Below are 20,097 nucleotides of genomic sequence, written 5' to 3' on the forward strand. Positions count from 1 at the left end.
TCGCCGACAGTCGGGCCTCCAAATTCAATAAATGAGGCTGATGTGGGAGTAATGGAGCTAAAATTAAAACGCAAAATCTACTGCCTGTGATGTGCACAAGCAGCATCCCTGCAGCAAAAAGCAACTTTGAACAATAAATCTCTCTCATATTGAGCGTCACAATGCTGCCAGGCTTCTTCATTATCGCACTTTGATTACACTGAGACAGAAAATTCCTCAAGCACACAATCTAATCCACCCATTTCATCCAAAACCTCTCTAATACGGAGAGAAGCTCTTTAATTCATGAATACCTGGAAAGTCATGACCACAAGCCCACAAGGTTATTATTACTACTTCTACTTTAGTTACTTTAGTAACAATAACTGGAATCAATCTTTTTCTCTTATTTTTAATTATTTCATTTAGCATAGTGATAAACCACTATATTAGACAGTATGTGTTTCTTCTCTTATTAACTATTATGATATCATTTTTTTAATTTAATGAATCACTAAAATGTAGTTTAACTTTTTGCTTCTTTTTCATGATTTGTTTCTAATATTATGTATAATAATGATTGACAGCAGTAATATACTTTTCTCTCTTTTTTTAAATATTTTTTAAATATTGTTTTGATTTTTTTCCCCATCCTTTTTTCTTGCATTAAAGTAAAGCACTAATGTACTTTTTTGCTTTTAACTTTTTTCTATGATTATTATTATTGTGTATGATAGACAACATAACATACTTGATACTCCTATTTTTTTCCTTCTTTTTTTCATGTGTTCTTATTATACTGTATGTGTTTTTAGTACTTTTCTCATACATTCTTTGTTGTTTTTAAAAAAATATTGTTTAGATGTTTTTCCTATCGTTTTTTAAAACCGTAATTATGACTTTTTCATAATTTTTCACCGTCAATTTTTATTTATAATAATACTTTACAACAATAATATACCGTATACCTTTTTTTTATTTTTGATTTATTCTTGTAATTAGATTTTTTCCCCACCGGAGAGTCACGGAATGAACTTAGTGCTTAGAACGTATGTTTGGAATCCAGTGTAGGAAGCCATAGCCATTTTTTTAACAATGCATGTATGACGTGTAAGTGGTATGATTTCAATTCTATAGAAACACCATTTCAATGAAAAAGGTGCACATAAACATTTCTATGTAACTTCAATCCAGTCGTGGACGTCAAAGCGCTCTGCCTCTCGTGATGGGGTATTTGGTGCCATCTAGCGGTAAGTGATAAAACAACACGCCATCGTCATGCATGAATCTCACGGAAGCTGCTCATATTAGAAGGCCAGGAATGTTGTTTGCATCGCATTCCTTAACTTGGCTTCGAGTCCACGCTGGTAAACTCTTTACTTCTTCGTGATCTTAATCTCTTGAATCCCATTACGGCACTTTGATCTGTTGGAGCTGCAGCCTCCAGCAACACCAGCAAGAAGACGACATGATGACGATGAGTCCACGAGAGATGAAGGACGACACAGCAGTAAGTTGAGTTCATATTCAACCACAAACGGGGGGGGGGCTTTACAGTCTCTTCATCAGAACTACTTAATCTGTATTTCTAGTATTCTTCAATAAATACGCTTCTCATTTCTTGAATGCTTTTTCTAAATGTGTTTAACTAAATATTATTTGTATTTAATTATTTTATTAGAAATGTAGTTGATGTATGTTTTCATATCAATGCAGCCAATGCGAAACTTTTCAACTTCATTGAAAGGTTGCGCCCAAGGAAATTCATTTTCGATTGAAAAAAAAAATCCATTGTAATTAGCAAAAATAAAAACTAAAAATTAGTGACAATGAGTTACCTTTTTAAAAAAATATATATCATTCACGAAGGATATTTTGTATAAAATGTAATGTAATGTGATATAATGTGATATAACCTTCACCCCAAACTACTTAACTAAAATAATAGAATAGTTGCAGTCCTCCCTCTTTGATAGACGTTAATTGGTTAAATTCATATCTGAGATATCATTTTCAATGTTATTAAATAGATTATAGAAAACCTGTTTGTGACTTTCTAAATACGGTTTTTAACATTATTAGAGCCCCGTAGACATGAAATAACAACACTGTAGTCACCATTGCACGCCTTATTATTCATTGTTTACATCGGATTGCACAACTGTTATGCTACAGGGACTGTAGACGGCTGCAAGATAGCGAGCTAGCAAGTTAGCCTCAAATTTATTTCTTAAACTTGAGAAAGGGTTTCAAACAGAGTGGGGAAGAAGCACAGAATAAGAAGCCATAAACTTACCACTTCCGCACCGTATGAGAGGAGAACCTTTTTTTCACGCTGCATCCATGTAACATTACTGCTGCCTAGTGGCCAGAATGCTACAGTGCATATCATTTGCATTTCGATATGTTTTGACCAATAATAGACCATAGTTTACCACACGACAGCAATCATTCATTCATTCATTTCTGAAAAGCCGCGATATTGCAAGGGACGACCGTATAGTGTTTTTTAAAGTCTGCCATATCTGTGGAGTTTATTGTGGCATACTGTAGGTCTTTGTGTTCGTGCCAAAAGTGGCTCAAGTCAAAAACAGAATGTACGAAAGTGTTGATGTTTTGTGTGTTTGCTATGAAATGTCTCTGGTTGTCTTCGATGTGTTCACTTCACATGGTGTGTCTTTTGTTCAGGAAGTCCCCCGCCGCGAAGAAATGTCGAGCATCCGAGTTAAAAATACACCGTTGCGTCTGAACGGTCAAAACATTCGGCCGGCATCTAAAAACGGCCTCCATTCAAAAACACCTGGTCGCCACTTGTCAGCGGCAACACATGGAACAGAGGCGGCGGGTCAGCTTACGGCGCCCCCGCACAGTGGAGGGGCCACGCCGCAGTTGGACTTGCTCCTGCTGAAGACGCCCGGGTTTGAGTCAGACGGTGAAGCAGGGAAAGGACGCCCTCTGAGGTTGGCGCCTTTGGCAGATGACATGATGAAGAGTCAGAGGGAAAAACTGCACTTTTTCCATCCGGAGGCTCAAAATGCTGCATCGATGGTGAGCCTAGGAAAGGGAGTCCATCAGCAGAGACCTCCAAGGCCCCAGGTGATGAGGTCCGAGCCCCTACAGGTGCAATGTCGAGGTACCAGAGCCCATCTGTGCATCAAACCTGCTCCTCCTCCTCACTCGCAGAGAGTTAAACCTACCCTCTGCAGCGAGGCGTCACGCCAGAAGCTTAGCACCCTGCAGAGGGATGCTGGGGGGAGGCATGATAGGCTGCGTAGAGAACCATGCCTTAAAGAGGATCAGTGCAACACATCAGCAGGATTAGCTAAAATGGAGGTCCATGGGACCAAATGCATGCTGGGAAATACAGACGAACGCCTGCTGGAGATGAGAAAGTGATAGGAAGTCGTTGTGCTGCGTGGAATTTATCCAGGAAGAAAGAAACACAAACAAAAACACACAAGCTCTAAAAGACACAATATTGCGATATTTAATAACTCAAATTCTAATTTTAACCCCAGTTTGTCTCCAATAAAAATTAAACAGAAACATGAAATATATGAATATATGAATTATGTCTAATATTTATAAATTTTTCAATATTTTCACTGACTTTTGATGAATATTTTCATTCAATTGAATAATAAATATGAATAAACAAAGCAGCAGCAGAAACATTTGCTCTTTATGATGTTAAAAATGAGTGAAAAGTGATGTTTTACAGGGCAAAAAAAATAATTTAATGGGAATTTTGCCACCATCATCCATTTCAGTCGATTCCTTATGTCATTTTTAATTACAATAATTTATTTAAGTACATTTTTGCCTCTTTGCAACTGTACACGTGAATGTGAAGAAATCATGTATTACTAATAAACTCTGTCTGACAAGAAAAAAACCCTGCATGTTTAAAAATGTATTAATTTGTAGAAAAACTTGTCAAAAATCCTCAGCCTATATGTGACTTTTTGTTCTGCAAAAAAATTCCTAATTTTTAAAAACATTTTTAAGAACAGGTCGTCCTTGAAGGAAATATCGCCCTTGAAGGAAATATCGCCCTCTGGTGGTTATTAAAAAGAAGCCAAATGTTTCAGTTTCCTCCCTTTTTTTTTTTATTATTTTTTTATTTTTTACACCTTCCAGAGGAGAGTAAGTCAACGCTTTAAACGTATTTTGTGTACCCACACGTGTTCAACATATTCCGGGACTTTGTGATGTGGGAGGATGAAAGCTGGCCGCTCATTCTCATGACAGATGGCATTTTCTTCTGCAGCATTGCATGCTGGGTACCACTTTAGCCCTCTTGCTGGGGGCACCAGACGCTCCTCCAGACTGACACCATCGCTCATAACATGCATCTGCCCGCAACCATCAGCCCGCTTCCCATCTAGGCTGCCACCCGTCCTATACATAGCCTGGCCCGCTCTCACTCTCCTTGGCTACAAAGGTGCTGCAAATAAGCCTGGAAGTGTTTGTTTGTCTGTCACATTCAAATGTAGACATGTTGCGTTTTAGATGGCTTCAGTGCCGCATCAGCTCACAAAAAGATTTATTGACAATGCGTAGCAAAAGAAAGTGAGACCAAGAGCTGTCAGTGATGCAGGAACTTCCAGGAAGCATGTGTGGCAGTCTGACCGCACATGACAGCCGTCAGCTTCATGCAGCTTAGATATTTCTAAACTAGAATGGCACAACTCTGCCAAGGCCAGACAATTCTCATTTGGATCAGTATGTCCTTCTTGAATACGGCTGGACGTGATCATGAATATTCATGCAGGAAGAAAATAAGGAAACTAGACTGATGATCTACAAAGTGGCGTTTATGCGATCGACTCAAACTACCTCCTCGATCGACGTGATGGGCACGCCCCCTGCATCAGACAAATGCTCAGTGACTTATGGGCAGACCCACCCGGCCCCCTGCAAATACGTTTTGCTTAATGGCGGCCATGTTTTTCAACCAATCTTTCTCAAATTTCACAAACATGTGCTTGTCAGTCCCCTGAAGGTGTGTACCAAATTTGGTGGTGATTCCGCTAAACACCTTACACTAATTGTTTAGGAGAAATTTCAAGTCAGTCCGACTTAACGGGTCCAAATTTGGGGCTTAATTACAGCGCCACCATGTGGGGTATTGATCGGAAAAATAATAGCACATACAAGACAGTAGGGGTGCATGTTTGACACATTTACACCCTTTTGTGTGCAACGGTTCAGAGTCGCATCCAGCATCAAAATGTTGGCATGAACGTTCATTTGGAATATTTCTTTTACTTGACTACATCGTAAAATGAAAATGACAGAGATGAGGAGCTGGAATGTTGTCGGAAGCGGTGCACATGTTGCAAGTAAAAATATTATCTAAAAGGAACAGATGTTGCGGCCCACGCAACGGTAAACACGTTGCTAAGGAGCGAGACTACAGACGCATGAGGAGTGCCGACATCTTAAAAGGGCGCGTTGCAAGTAACGCTGTTCTATAATCATTTGGCCAATTTAAACACAGGCCTCCTCCGAGAAGTGTGCCGCCCGGCCCTAAAAGGGCGGCGGTTCTGGACACTTGTGGTCAAAAGTTCCAGCTTTTCTTTCATGGCAGCTTTAAAGGAGGAGGGGAGGGGGTGAAGTCAAAGAGGAGGGGGACTAAAATATCCTAAAAGTTGGACCTATAATTGGCACTGCTTTTTATGTGTGAGTGCAGAAGCCACCATGAAACCCAACACCCCTCCCACCGCCACCACCATCACTGCCGCCACCTTCCCTTGTCCCCTCCCACTTTGTGCAGCCATCCTCAAACTGCTTGCAATTCCTCTCACTTTTTTTTGTAACTGCACACTGGATTTTCACTCTGGATTATGTTGCCATATTTTCATGTCATTTTATGCCACCTTACAGCAATTTGGGTAAAGATGCTGCAGGGCTGCTGATACGGGCTGCCCGGGGCTGGAGGCAGGGGGGAGGGCGCACACCTCCAGCAGACACTGATTGACAGGTAAGACAAGGAGGCATCTATTTCTTCAAATCAAACATTCTTTTGGAAGATTGCAGTCAATCCTTCCTTCTTCTCAGTCTTTTCTCACGCTTACCAGTAAGAGCCATTTCTGTTTTCCACATTAGACAACAATAAACACGATGCTTCTGTTAAATGCATCTCCACCGCATTCCCAAGTCTACCGTTGACAGACTGGAAGTGAAATACTACACAGCAGCACTTGTTGCCAGAAGCAAAACAGCCCCGTTATGACTTTAACATATTGTCTGCTTGTACAAGGAAGACAAATTGTTGAGACAGGCATCATACAGGCCTGACTTCCTCAGACAATTTGCTGTAATGACTTACTGCCCATTCCGCTGAATAGCGCCAGTGAAAGCAGAAATAGCCCAATGGAAGATCAGATAAGAATGCCATTTACCCACACTGAATTATTTGTACCTTACAACTACCCGTAGTTGCTTAGGTGGTGCCAGATAGTCCACTTTGCCTGGCATGAGTTAAAGCAATGTGCAAACATACTTCCTGAAATGACTTCTACCTAACAACCATGTCATTCATTACAATTACTATTCATTTTTACGTTATTTCTACACTCCACTACCTGTATTTTGTACCCAACAACTACATTTCGAAGCCTAAAGCACATGAAGTGCCGTCTACTGTCAAACAATGTCAGATTTTAGCACAAGGAGATTAGTTTAGCCAGTGTAGATTATGCTAGAAGTTGTCAAAAACAAACACAATTTTTAAGCCTGAAACAAATCAGGGGAGGCAAGCTGTCAAAAAAGGTATGATTTTGGTGTTAAATGGCTCACTTTTAGCACTGGTGTTCATTACCTTAACCTTTGATGTTGAGTTTAGCATTTTGCCAACAGCTAATTTAGTCCAACAACATAATTTCTAAATTTAAAACACTTCTGCCTACTGTCAAAAAAAAAGTCCTAGCTTAGCATTTGTCAATAGCTTATTTACCACGCCTTCTGACCTCCCCAGTAGCTTTGTTTTGCATCGAAAAGCAACGTTTCCAAGTTAAAAAGGCATTAAATGCTGCCTATGGTCCAAAAAATTGCTGATTTCAGTAATAAATAGCTTGATTTTTAGCTATCAGCAGTTAGCTCGGCTGTTGGTCAGGAGTTTATCCGTTTTTAATAGCTAATTTAATACCTTTATTTTGCATTTAAAAATACAATTTGTAAGTCTTAAACACATCTAATACAGTATACGGTCAAACATGGATGATTTTAGTCATAAACGGCTTTTTTATTAGCACCAGTAGATTAGTAGGTTCAACTGTTGACGATTACCTTAGCCTTTTAAAAAGATTTTAGCAAGTTGTTAGCATCTAATTTAACTGAGTCTAAAAACATACTTTCTAATTTTAAAACACATTCACTAAAATGTCTGACTCTGATAGAAAAGATGGTCTGGTTATTTTAGCTGTTGAAGATTAGTTTAGCAGCTAATTTACCGCATCATTTAACATTACCTTTAACATACTTTTGTTGTGCATTGAAAAGCAACAATTCCAAGTTTAAAACTCATTAAATGCTGAATGTGGTCAAAAAATGGTTGATCTGAGTAATAAATTGCTTGATTATTCACTAAAGCAGTTAGCTTAGCTGTTGAAGATTACTTGATCAGTTCATAAGAACTAATTTACCTCACCATTGAACAACTTTCTCTTCCCTAATACCTTTGTTTTGCATCTAAAACACAGTTTGTAAGTCTAAAACACATTGAATCCAGTTTCCTGTCAAAAAATGGATGATTTTGGTGATAAATGGCTTAGGTAGTTTGAGCACAAGGACATTAGCTTAGCCATCAAAGATTATGATAGCCGATCAGCTAAACTGACTCAAAATGGATATAAAAACCTCAGGTAAAAGGTTGTTACTAGAATTTGCTCTTCATGGTGTAAATATATTATACTATATTCTCTTTATTTGGTAAAATGGTGCATATTGACTATCATGTGCAACTTAATGCTTAGTCAGCCATGTTTGTAGTTTACCTGTGACGTCACAGCCAGTAAGCTCCAAGTGGGATAGTTCCTAACTTTGGCTACCTGCAGTTAGTTCATAAAGTTACTAAACGGCAGCATGAGGCATTAAATTGAAGTGAACGTTCCTCCAGTTGTTTAATACACCTCCCATAGCGTGTGAGGCGCTTTTTCCAGTCAGGGGCTGAGCCTGTGTTATGGCTAGGACCAGCCTCACAGCCGCTTGTGTACAATAAGGCCAAACAGGGTTTGTGACACATTTCTGTCATTGCCACACAGGCACAATAAATAGGCTGCTACTGTATAATAATCTTCTGCCATGACGCCAGCCACTGTGGCTGTCCTCAGGGACCCTGTGTCTTTTGAGCTTTAGTACCTCTGCAATACATATTGAAAGATGCTGTATCGACTTCTACACTTGAAAGCATGAAACGAGCCTGAAGAAGCGCAGAGACATATTTCTTTTTTTGGACATCATAAAACTAGTTTGGCGTGTTTTCCCAACAATCTATGGTGAGTCCAATTTCCTTTTTGAGGTTTGTGTATGTCAGTGATGGATATTATTATCCAGAGAATAGAGGACCTTTGCCAAAGTCCATGGCGGAAACCAGACAGAAGATGATCTGCAATGGGTACCATTGATTGTTGATGTTTCCACAGACCAGAGAGTTGGATGGTGGTTTTCGGCTAAGGAGAACTGACCCAAACCAAGACCAAGATGGAATTCCGACTGGGATTTAGGATCACACTGGTCTTGGTCATCCTGACTCTTTCAAGGGAAAGTGTGGACGCTCAGAGGGCGGGTAAGACTTTAAGATCTGGATAAAGTCTAAGTCTACGTGGGACTACTTTTATATGTTTCTTCTCTGTCTAGGGTGCAAAAACGTCCACTATGACCTGGCGTTTATCCTGGATACCTCATCTAGTGTCGGCAAGGAGAACTTTGAGAAGATCAGGCAATGGGTGGCCAACCTGGTGGAGTCCTTTGACGTGGCGCCAGACAAGACCCGAGTAGCTGTGGTCCGCTACAGCGACCGGCCCACCACCGAGTTCAATCTGGCGAGATACAGGAACCTGGAGGACGTGAAGCAAGCCGCTAGGAACATACGCTACCTGGGGGGAAATACAATGACCGGGGATGCTATCAGCTACACCACCGACAGCATCTTCATGGAGCGGAATGGGGCCAGGCCCGTGGGAGCCAGGGGCATCCAAAGGGTGGCCATTTTGCTCACAGACGGTCGGAGTCAGGATTACGTGCTAGAGCCGTCTAAGTTGGCCGCCAAGGCTGGCATCAGGATGTTTGCGGTGGGCATCGGGGAGGCGCTGAAGGTGGAGCTGGAGGAGATTGCAGCGGAACCCAAGAACGCTCATGTTTTCCACGTGACGGACTTTAACGCCATCGATAAGATCAGGGGTCGGCTCAGGAGGAGGCTTTGTGAGAGTAAGTCTGTCTAATACTTACCTTCTCCACCACACCCGAAACGTGCACGTCATCACATTAGACAGGCCCCTCATTTGAACCTTCTAAACCACCCACACTGACCACTAAGCGCATGCTCATGCTGCGCTTTCCGCACTTCCTTTGGACTGACTAGAACTTTAACCAAACATTTATGTGGTGCAGCTGCTGCAGAGTAGCTTGCACCAACCCGAACTTAGCATCAAGACCCAACATGGGTCACAGGCACACAATTTCTTGGCACAAGTCTTTTTGATTCATGTTTGTTGTCATAAATGAACGTGGTTTGTCTTCTTAAGCATTAGGATTTGCCAATAATCAGGCGAAACACGACATATTTCCATAAGTTTGGACCTGGTGAGAAACCAAAGTTTTAATCTTGAGCTGACACATTTTTGAAAAGTTTTGAAAATGTAGTTGATTGCAATTTTCACTGACTAAGGAAGCCATATCACACTTTAAAATGAATCAGCCAACACAATGTTTGCTTAGTAATCAGCCTTTTGTCTAATGTATATTTTATATTTAACACAGAGTAGTGATTCAATCACAAACTGCATATGTATTTCTAACCTTTATGTCATTATTACCATTCAAACAGCCTAGTATCCTTACATTTGTTTCATTGGCCTCTGGGGCAGTTATTATTGAGCCCTATAAATACTGCCTAGCAACAAGTGGCTACTCAAAAAAACGTGAGAGTGAATTCATGAAATTCGAAGCGTGAAGTGGTGAGGTATTACCTTGCTGAATATGTTTACTGTTTGTGTTATTTTATTACATGGAAGATCAACGGGAAGCATTTTCCTGGTATGTAGCTCACCTAAGCGGTTAGTGCCCCTACTACTTTTTGCCGTATAAATTCACCACTGAGCACGATGGATGTTTTCACATGAAAATTCCTGCCTAAAATAACGTGGAAGGCAACCAAATGAACCTTTGTGTGAGCCATAAACCGGAACTCCAGTGCAAATCCTATGGGACTTATCACTAGATTACAGTACTTGGGGCCTTGACCTTGCATTACTGACCCCCCGTGTGGCACTATTCCCTAAATGTAGACTACTACCTCGGAGGAAGAAAGTTTTTATTTCAGTAATCTCTTGAATGACCACAAGTGAGCCTATAAGTGTATCAGTGGTCAAGTCAGTGAGCAGCTCAGGCTATTTTCACCCGGAAAATTACAGCTCTCATGTTTTAAAGTGTGTCCAGTGTAGCCGCTCTGATGTCAGCGTTCAATTATTTTCACCTTTTAATCAATAGGTGCAAACAAAAGGAACGTAATGCTGTCATTGTATGCGAGAATTACGGCTGAGAAAACTCATTCAGAACCCACAGTGATCACCTTCTGAAGGATTCAATCAATCAATATTTAGTGGTAAAAATGTCTACTTATAATCATTTAGCTGATTAAAAAAAAAAAGAAAAAAAAAGCAAATCTGTTTGAGATATTCCTTTCCACAATGCAGCTTTTTGCATCGTTTCCATTTTAACTTGCAGCCGGATCCCTAAATTATAGCTTGAGGGGCCACAAGTGCAGGGAGTAGCTCGGCTACCCAGCATGCTGAGTGTCATAGCAGCGCAACAGCACGCTCTTTAAAAAACAGTGACGCACAGCTGTAATTTCTCCTGGAGTTGTGGGCTTCATAGACAATAAAGACCGTCTCCCATTATCGTGTTAAAAAAAGCCTTTAAGAAAATACTTCCGGCAAAAATAGACACACAGACGTGAAATTACTGCAGAAGTGATGAATGGTGTGTCCAATGTGATGTGGAATTCAGCAAACGCATGCAAATGGAAGGCTAGTCATAGCCGCTCAACACTTTTTAACAGACAGAGCTGTGTGCACAGCTGCCAAATTCATGACTTTTATGCAGTTTTTGCACATAAAGGCATGATTTTATAGTATAATTTACGATACAGGGGTATGCAGTTGATTATGCATTGCATCATACTGAGAGGTGTTTCTAATATTTTGCCCCTGTCATGTTACTAAATAATCAGTCACTATCCCCACCAAAAAACACATTTATCAATATCGATAGTTTGTACCACAGGTTACATACCTTCCCCCCCCAATTATTGGAGGTTATTATTGTAACCAGGACAAAAAAACAGGAAAAATAATAATGAAATTGTTATTATTATTTATTAATTTCCAATTTATATAAAATTCTATGTGTGTGAAAATTAAATTTAATAAAGTGTAATAAAATGCTTTGCTCAAATGTAGTTTAAGATGATTTAATAAGCGCAGTAACAATACAAACTTCAATAATCTGTTCTTTTTTCTACGCCAAGCTAATGTTGACATCCCCTTTTAGCTTGAACAGAAGCAACAGGATGTGTTCTTCGTAACACAAATAGCAAACCTGATGGTGTTGTCTTTCCTTCTGTCATCGCAATCTTTAAAATATGTTTGTGCGGAAACGTAAGATGGACTTGCTTCCCTGCCGGCTGGAAGTGCCCCCATTTCACTGTAGACCAAAAACAACCCCCACATTGACACCGTTTGCCCCGTATCTTCATCACATCACATCTCAGTGTGCTTCCAAAAAAATTATTTTTCTTTCATGTCATGTGATGTGTTCAACCTGTGACTAGAACTTGCTTTCCTGTCTACTGACATGTGTCCTTTCTCCTCAGATGTGCTGTGTCCAAACATGAAGGTGCAACCTGATCGCTTTAAGCAAAACAGCACCAGTTATGGCCTACAGGAGGTTCCAGGTAGGTGCAAACTACTGTACCACTGTAGCCTGAAGACAACACACAGAAAAACTACTGTAATAGATTTGAAGTAAAACCTTCCTTGCTGTATTTATTTTAGTATATGCACATGAATTAGTAGTATGGTTCATGAGGGTGGCACAGGGACTAGCAATTCCTGGTAAATTTCCATAAACAGGAAATACAACTTTAACACCTTCCCCTGCAATTAATGAGATTTTTTTTTTTTTTAAATAAAGACTTTAACAAATACATAACTTTAATGAACATTTCGCTGCAGGCAGCGGGCGACAATTGCAATAGGGTGCACAATGTAGCAAAGAAACTGAAATGTGCATAATGTTGTTGCCTTAATCAAGATTATGCTAAAATATGCTTATCTTAAAAAGTCCAGTATTTTAGTTACAGATCTATTTGCAATTGTCATTGATTTTCACAAATTCTTGCATAGATTTCTGTTGTAATTCCCCATTCGGACGAAGAAATCCCAGAATTCAACAATCAGTTAAATCAGCATCATAAGTGGGTAACTGTTTATGGATTGCTGTTTATTAGTTTAGATTACTATAAGCCGTCTTATTATTGTGTAAATAGTTGGCTGTCTTGTCTATGTTATGGTCTGGGGCTGCATGAGTGCTGCCACACTGTAAAGCAGAGCATGATCCCCCGCCTTGGGAAACTGGGACGCAAACACACTTCCGAGATACTGTTGTAGTGACTGTTTCTTCTCTTTAGCCTTCCTTCCTGTTTTTTTACCATGTTGCTATCAGAGAAGTATTCAGTGATCACACAATAAAAAAAAAAAGTATGATTTGGTTACAGTGCTAGGTTCTTATCATCGGTGAGGAAGAGATCGAAGAAGTGAAAAGTTCAAGTGAAAGTTAAGTTTGTTCAGAAGTGAGAGTTAAGCGTGTGGGAGCGAGAACAATGCATCTATTGTGTGCCTCCCAGTATTTCTCCATCATCCGTATTTAGGTGTTGTGTAACTCCGATTGTGCTATGTGAGTGTGTGTGTGTAAAGAAGGCCTTCTATGAGAAGCTATTAGAATGAAAATGCACTGAGCTAATAGACTGGATCTGTAGGCGTGATAATAATATCCAACACTGTCCAGCATCTGTCAAACATGTACAGTTCAGTATTTTTAACTGCATTGTACTGAAAGCCGTTTCCAATATTTTGGTTACCTTATATAGTGTACTGTAAATACTGTACAGTATATGTGCTCACATTGAATTGTGAAGGTGTACCTTATGAAGTGAAATGTTAAGCACCACATGGATTTACCGAATCTGTGGCATCAATTGTCCCATGTAACCACCATGACAGCGATTGAGCGCACTTTCCAAATAAGAAAATTGGCCCTTAATGTCGTTGACAAGCACTTTGAATGCATGTGGGAATCTAAAGTGGTCCGAGTTTATCCTAAACCATTTTTTTTAAACTGGCCTTTGACTTTATTTCCCCTTATTCTCTTTAACTTTTCTCAGAGCTCTTGAATAGCATTTATCCAGAAAGTTGGGATGTTGTTACAAGAGCGTCTATCGGGGATCGGAGTTCCTGTCTAGGTCTCCCACCCACGTGCATCGTACAGAGAGAAAAAGCAGATGTGTGTGGACTGGTTGCAGTCTGTGTTTGTCCAAAGAGAGGCGTTACAGTTGGATCTTGCAGGGAAAATAATGCAAACTATACTTTTATTCCACCTCTGTTACAAAAAAGTTGTTTTCCCTCGAATTGTATTAAATAGGTTTGGACCATATCCCATTATGTGCTCACTCGTGTGCACAAGCTTTCACATTTATACAATCATACTGGTAATTTAGGCTTGTCAGATGGCATTGGCACAGGCAATAACTCCACATAGAGGCCCCTGACTGACCTCTTGATATGCACTTCTACTGTTACATGGTGTTTATAGAAGTCGCTTAGCTTTACAAGTAAACAGAGCACTACACAAGGTTCATTTTCACCACCGAAGCCAACATACAATATGATCAGAACCTCAAGTCCACACTTATACAGAAGTAGGAGAAATAACGTCATCGTATCAGGAAGTGAGGAAGTGATCAGCAAGTGACCACCAAGACAACTGTGGTTTGTTTCACAGTAGAATCCATGGCAGCCCGTCTCGTCGGAATCCTTTAGGCAGAACGCATCCACATCCACATCTGCTCCCATCAAAGCAACCTCGTTGTGGACGCCATAGCCGACAGTCAGTGAACTCATCTGTCGTTTCACCCCTCCCCCCCCCAACCCATGCACAAAAATGGTCGTTTTTGTAGCTGTTCAAAATAACTTTTCGACTTGATTATACACCGTGCATCGCCAGTCTAAATTACAACTCTTGTGCAAAGATGTCCTCCAAACAACCACAGAGGCGGAGTGGTGCACAACGCAAGGAGAGGGAAAAGTTAGCAGGGCTTATTGCACGAGTGCCGTGCCTAAACAAATAGGATTGGGGTCAAAGCGTAGTGCTTAAGACGTTTATCACATGTGTATTTTGTCAAATGAGGCTGCAGTCACAAGTAGAACTCAATGTTTTTCAAGCTGGCTGTTCGCCTTGTTTTTGTGCACAGAACACAGATCACAGTTTTGTTTGGATCGTGTTAGGATGTTGTAACAGCACTCCAGACATCAATATGAGCCAAAAATAGCATCTGCTTCTTCACTTTTGATGGAATTATGCATTTTTGCATTCAGTGACATTTTTAGAGTACTAATTGAGAACGTATTGTTGAACAACTTATTATTGCAAATGTAACCATATAGTATCATAAACAAGAGCATGCCCAGTGGCATACAGTGAGGTCATTGTGGTACTGTATACATATATAGTACCATATACAACAGTGGGAGGTTCTGTACCCAGTGGGATACATTGTGGTCGTCTCCAACCATGATTTCTGGTTATATGTGGAATGTCCAAAGAGTAATGTTTAGCTATTATTGCCCGAAAATAAATCAATAACAAAATAAAACTTACAGTGATCACAAGATGCATCACTTTTTACTTTTTAAAAATTATTTCTATTTTTTTTTGTAATGTTAATTTGAATTTCTTTAATTATGTCCTTTTTTTCCACATACATTCAATAGCATTCAAAAGACCACTAGGATTGGTGAAGTATTGTTGAGTAAGTATGATGGAGTTGTATAAACATCAGGAGGATGCCCAGTGCGATACATTGCAGTCATGCACAACTATGCATTTTTACTTTTGTAGTACTGTATACAGAATTTATTTGGGTTGGATGTTATAATTTTACCAAAATGAATTTTAATATGTCACGTTTCTCACTTTTTTTTTTTAGAATTCTTTCTAGATTTTTAGATTATTTGTCAGATTTTGTGGCTCTTTAAAAAACTTTTCTTTACTAATACTAAAATTATAAAGCTAAATACTCAATTAAGAGCAGTAGTTAAAATATTAACCTTAATAATGGAGTTGTGGGTTTTAGTCTGTTGTCATCAAGAAAATATCTGCTAATCTCACGTTGAGGTGTCATGGTTTTTATTTCGACTGCTCTAAATGACACTTCCACTTGGCCAATGTGCTTCCTCCCAACTGTTGCAAGTGTCTGTCTGATACCATCCACTCATACTTTCTGGCATTAGAGCCCCTCATGGTCTTTCAAAAAGGAATAGTGGCTGAAATGACTTTAAGAAGAGTTCATCCAACACGAGATGACACCCAGCGTTCAGTCAACCTCTCATCTTGGCACTGTCGCCATAGCTACTTCATTTATTTATTGAATGAGGGAGTGTCCCCCTTTTACACCACAGAAATATGGCTTGCAGTCGCACCACTTCAAAGGACTGGCAACATGCACACACGTGCACTTTAAGACATTTGGGAGTGTACCAGTGATAGTGACTTGTTTTTTCCTCTGGCCAACACACGTTTGAATAGCCTCCATTTGACACCCATGTGTAAATTAAAGTCCTAACTTAACCTCACTGGAGAGTTGCTTTTTTCCGTCTTTTCATGCAGGCTTTGACTTGATGGAGTACTTCAGTGTCAGAGATATTCTGGGAACCAGACTTGACGAGGGCCAAAGTGCGTACGTTCGTCTTGGCACCATGCCCATTGTGCAGCAGACTGAGTAAGTAACCAGCCAGTACGTCACACTTATATATAAACTGATAGGGGGCGGTGGAAGGAATTTCCCTTATTTACACTTATTTTCAAATGCAGATGTTGACAGGTATGCAAAGTGCTCCCCTCGCAGACCTCAGCTTGCTATATTACCTAGGAGCAACACAATATATAGAAAATCAAAGTATAATGGGAAAAACAATGCATAACAATGTAACAGCACTATAAAGTTGCAGGAACCTGCCTCTTAATACTCCCTATACTATTTATAACATAAGGTGGTGCGAAAAAGTGTTTGCCCCCTTCCTGATTTATTATTTTTTTTGCATGTTGGCACACTTAAATGTTTCAGATCATCAAACAAATTTAAATATGAATCAATGACAACACAACTAAACAGAAAATGCAGTTTTTCAATGAAACTTTTTATTTTTAAGGAAGAAAAAAATCCAAACCTACATGGCCCTCAGTGAAAAAGTGATTGCCCCCTAAACCTAATAACTTGTTGGGCCACCCTTAGCAGCAGCAACTGCAAACAAGCGTTTGCCATAACTTGCAATGAGTCTCTTACAGCGCTGTGGAGTAATTTTGTCCCACTCATCTTTGCTGAATTGTTGTCATTCAGCCACATTGGAGGATTTTCCAGCATGAAGTGGGTTTTAAGGTCATGCCACAGCATTGCGATGAACCTTAATGTTCTTTTTGTTCAGCAGTGGTTTTTATCTTGGAACTCTCATGCAGGTCGTTTTTGTCCAGTGTCTTTCTTATGGTGGAGTCATGAACACTGACCTTAACTGAGACACGTGAGGCCTGCAGTTCTTTGAATGTTGTTATGGGGTCTTTTGTGACCTCTTGCATGAGTCGTCGCTGCGCTCTTGGGGTAATTTTGGTTGGCCAGCCACTCCTGGGAAGGTTCACCATGTTTTCGCCATTTGTGGATAATGGCTGTCACTGTGGTTCGCTGGAGTCCCAAAGCTTTAGAAATGTCTTTGTAACCTCTTCCAGACTGATAGATCTCCATTAATCTCAGTTAAATTATGTTTTAACAGAGGGGGCAATCACTTAAAAACTGCATTTTGTGTTCACTTGTGTTGTCATTGACTAATATTAAAATTTGCTTGATGATCTGAAACATTTAAGTGTGACAAACATGCAAAAAAATAAGAACTCAGAAAGGGGGCAAACACTATTTCACACCACTTGTAGGTCATGATTGGTGGCCTCAGACTTTTGCACAATACAGTATACATTTTATATTTACAGTACATAAGGTATGGCACCCGCTTTGGATCATGTGTCCTACAGTCTAATTTAGTTGCTTCCATTAAAATAAGAACATGCTTTTATTAATCCCTCAAGGACATACTGGACATGCTGCAATAAATATACTGTAGGTCAGAAACAGGATCCAATGGACTCCACCCAAGAGCCATCCTTTGAATATTTACATTATAAAAGTATTGCGGTATGGAGGTAAATATATTCAGTCAGTAGATTAGTTTAGTTGATTTAATATCCTTATTAAAATATATTTTATGGTAAGTATAGCTTTATAGTAGCATAAGCATTTGGAGAATGCCCAGCGGGATACACTGTGGTCGTTTGCCACGACAAATTTGTAGTTTACATTTTTATTTATTTATTTAAAAAATAATTTCAAAGCTATTGGGTTTAGGGGTTAGTATGGTCCTAACATTCATTAATAAAAAAAATAAATGCTCGATTTAAAAAAACATACACAAACTATATAACTTTTAAAAGTGTGTACCGTATACTAAATAATAACATAAATAATATATGGAATATTATACACAGTAACACTTTCTATTTTGTATTTTAAAGTGAATATACAATCCAGATTTCCTCACCCTAGTTTTGTGGTAAAATATTGTAGGTTTGATTTAAAGTATGAAAAGAGTGTTTTTGTAGGATTTAAAAATAGAGCAATCAAACAAAGACAATTTATTTCTGTGCTTGCTTTTTCCTTAGAGACGTGTTCCCTCAGGGCTTGCCGGATGAATACGCCTTTGTGACGACGTTTAAATTCAGGAAAACCTCAAGACGAGAAGATTGGTACCTCTGGCAGATTTTCGACAAATATGGAATCCCACAGGTGGGCCAGCAAAGCCTAAAATGCAATAAATGGAGCTATTTCTAGTTTTTTTATGGCAAATTATAAGGTCAACTATTGTTTGGATCAACCCTTTAATTATTGGTTGTTGGTATCAAGCAAAAGTTTTTCCACATGTCATTATATCACATTGATAACAGTTTAATTGTATTGTATTGTATAATGCTTTCTATCTGCCTTGTTAGGTGTCTATCAGGCTGGATGGCGAGAATAAGGCGGTGGAGTACAACGCCGTGGGACTGACCAAGGACGCTGTGCGAGCCGTTTTCAGGAACTCCGAAGTGGACAACCTGTTTGACCGCAACTGGCACAAGATTGCGCTGAGCGTGGAGGCCAAGACCGTGTCTCTCTACCTGGACTGTAAGCACATTCAGACGCTGCCAATCGGAGACAGGGAGGACATCGACATCCAGGGGAAGACGGTCATTGGGAAGAGGCTGTATGACAGCGTGCCGATTGATGTGAGTTGCTTTTGCAAAGTGTGCTATCAGGCTTGAACGCGCACTGCTTGACTAAAAGGTGTGTGCTCACCACACAGTTTGACCTCCAGAGGATGGTGATATACTGTGATTCCAAACATGCCGAGCTGGAAACCTGCTGTGATTTACCCAATGGGCCTGTGAGTTGACACATGCAAGTGGATTTTATGTAGATTTCAAGTTATTTTTGCCCTCTTTTTACCAAAAATGTTGCAATATCTAATAATATCCTGGTATGCAACTACGACTCACCTTAGCTTGTATCCCTCTATCAGGCACCCAATGAAATGTTAACACATTGCCATGCAAAAAAAAATATTATTGTACCTTACACACAAAAAATATATATGTTTGGAAAAAATGTTAAATGTTAAAATGTTAAATTTGACTATGTATAATATGCTTTTTTCATTATATTCAATTTTAACTTTGTTATCATTACCTGTGTTGCTAAATGGCTGAGGGAAATGACATGATAGATATAAAGTGCTTTTCTTATTTGATACCATTCTGAAAGTGTATAAACAGACAAAATACATTCAAATGAAATGATCTAATGCCGAGCTTTGCTGGACTCTTGTTGACCTTTTTGATATTTTGTGTCCAATTCCAAGTTATTTGGCCCTGAAATGGTCCAGTCACGAGTGTCAACTGTATTTCTTCTGAAAGCTCAGCTTGCGATGTGTTTAATGACCAAAATGAACTCTTTAATGACATTATAAATGCATGTGTATGGTTGCAGTGCCCTAAGAAGGTCGTGACGGAGGCTCCTCCAGTGGCAATCCCCACTCCGACCCCCACCGTCGCTGAGCAGCAGCGGGGCCCCCAAGCCAACTGCTCATGCCCTGCAGGAGAGAAGGTGAAAAACGTCTTCTTCTTCTACGCTTTTTCTTGCTGCGTGCCAATCTTCATCTTAAATGGCTTTCCATTCCCTCGCAGGGAGAGACCGGAGCACCTGGCCTGGCAGGTCTCAAGGGTGAAAAGGTCAACTGACGCTACTTTTAGCTGTAGCTTTGTAAAACAATAGGACGGCTTTTATGGAGTTGTTTTACTGTGCCGACTGCTTTTACAGGGTGACGCCGGCCCTCGAGGTGCCACAGGGCTGTCGGGCCTGAGGGGGGAAAAAGGAGAAGCTGTATGAAAACATAACTATTTGAATTTAGAACAAGACACAAGTCATTTCAGACTGCATGCTTTCCTTACATTTGCTTTCTTATGGCTCTCTGCCAGCCTCGA

General features: G+C 39.9%; 1 protein-coding gene across 3 annotated transcripts in view; it reads left to right on the forward strand.

Moving 5' to 3' along the window:
• The first annotated feature begins 2,977 nt into the window (after positions 1-2,977).
• Positions 2,978-20,097, forward strand: part of col22a1 (collagen, type XXII, alpha 1) — a 39,159-nt gene continuing 22,039 nt past the window's right edge. Inside the window, exons 1-12 of one of the 3 annotated variants that reach the window (XM_054764540.1) lie at positions 2,978-3,112; positions 5,869-5,965; positions 8,628-8,770; positions 8,842-9,411; positions 12,077-12,157; positions 16,147-16,258; positions 18,241-18,364; positions 18,568-18,843; positions 18,921-19,001; positions 19,604-19,720; positions 19,801-19,845; positions 19,934-19,996. In XM_054764540.1, the coding sequence (XP_054620515.1) occupies positions 8,686-8,770; positions 8,842-9,411; positions 12,077-12,157; positions 16,147-16,258; positions 18,241-18,364; positions 18,568-18,843; positions 18,921-19,001; positions 19,604-19,720; positions 19,801-19,845; positions 19,934-19,996 (1,554 nt within the window). In that variant the 5' untranslated portion in view covers positions 2,978-3,112; positions 5,869-5,965; positions 8,628-8,685. Of the gene's footprint in view, positions 3,113-5,692; positions 5,966-8,366; positions 8,481-8,627; positions 8,771-8,841; positions 9,412-12,076; positions 12,158-16,146; positions 16,259-18,240; positions 18,365-18,567; positions 18,844-18,920; positions 19,002-19,603; positions 19,721-19,800; positions 19,846-19,933; positions 19,997-20,097 lie in introns of those variants that run through there. The other 2 variants (XM_054764541.1, XM_054764542.1) reach the window with 2 other exon arrangements.

Source organism: Dunckerocampus dactyliophorus, chromosome 20, assembly GCF_027744805.1.
Source record: "Dunckerocampus dactyliophorus isolate RoL2022-P2 chromosome 20, RoL_Ddac_1.1, whole genome shotgun sequence".
NCBI classification, from domain to species: Eukaryota; Metazoa; Chordata; class Actinopteri; order Syngnathiformes; family Syngnathidae; genus Dunckerocampus; species Dunckerocampus dactyliophorus.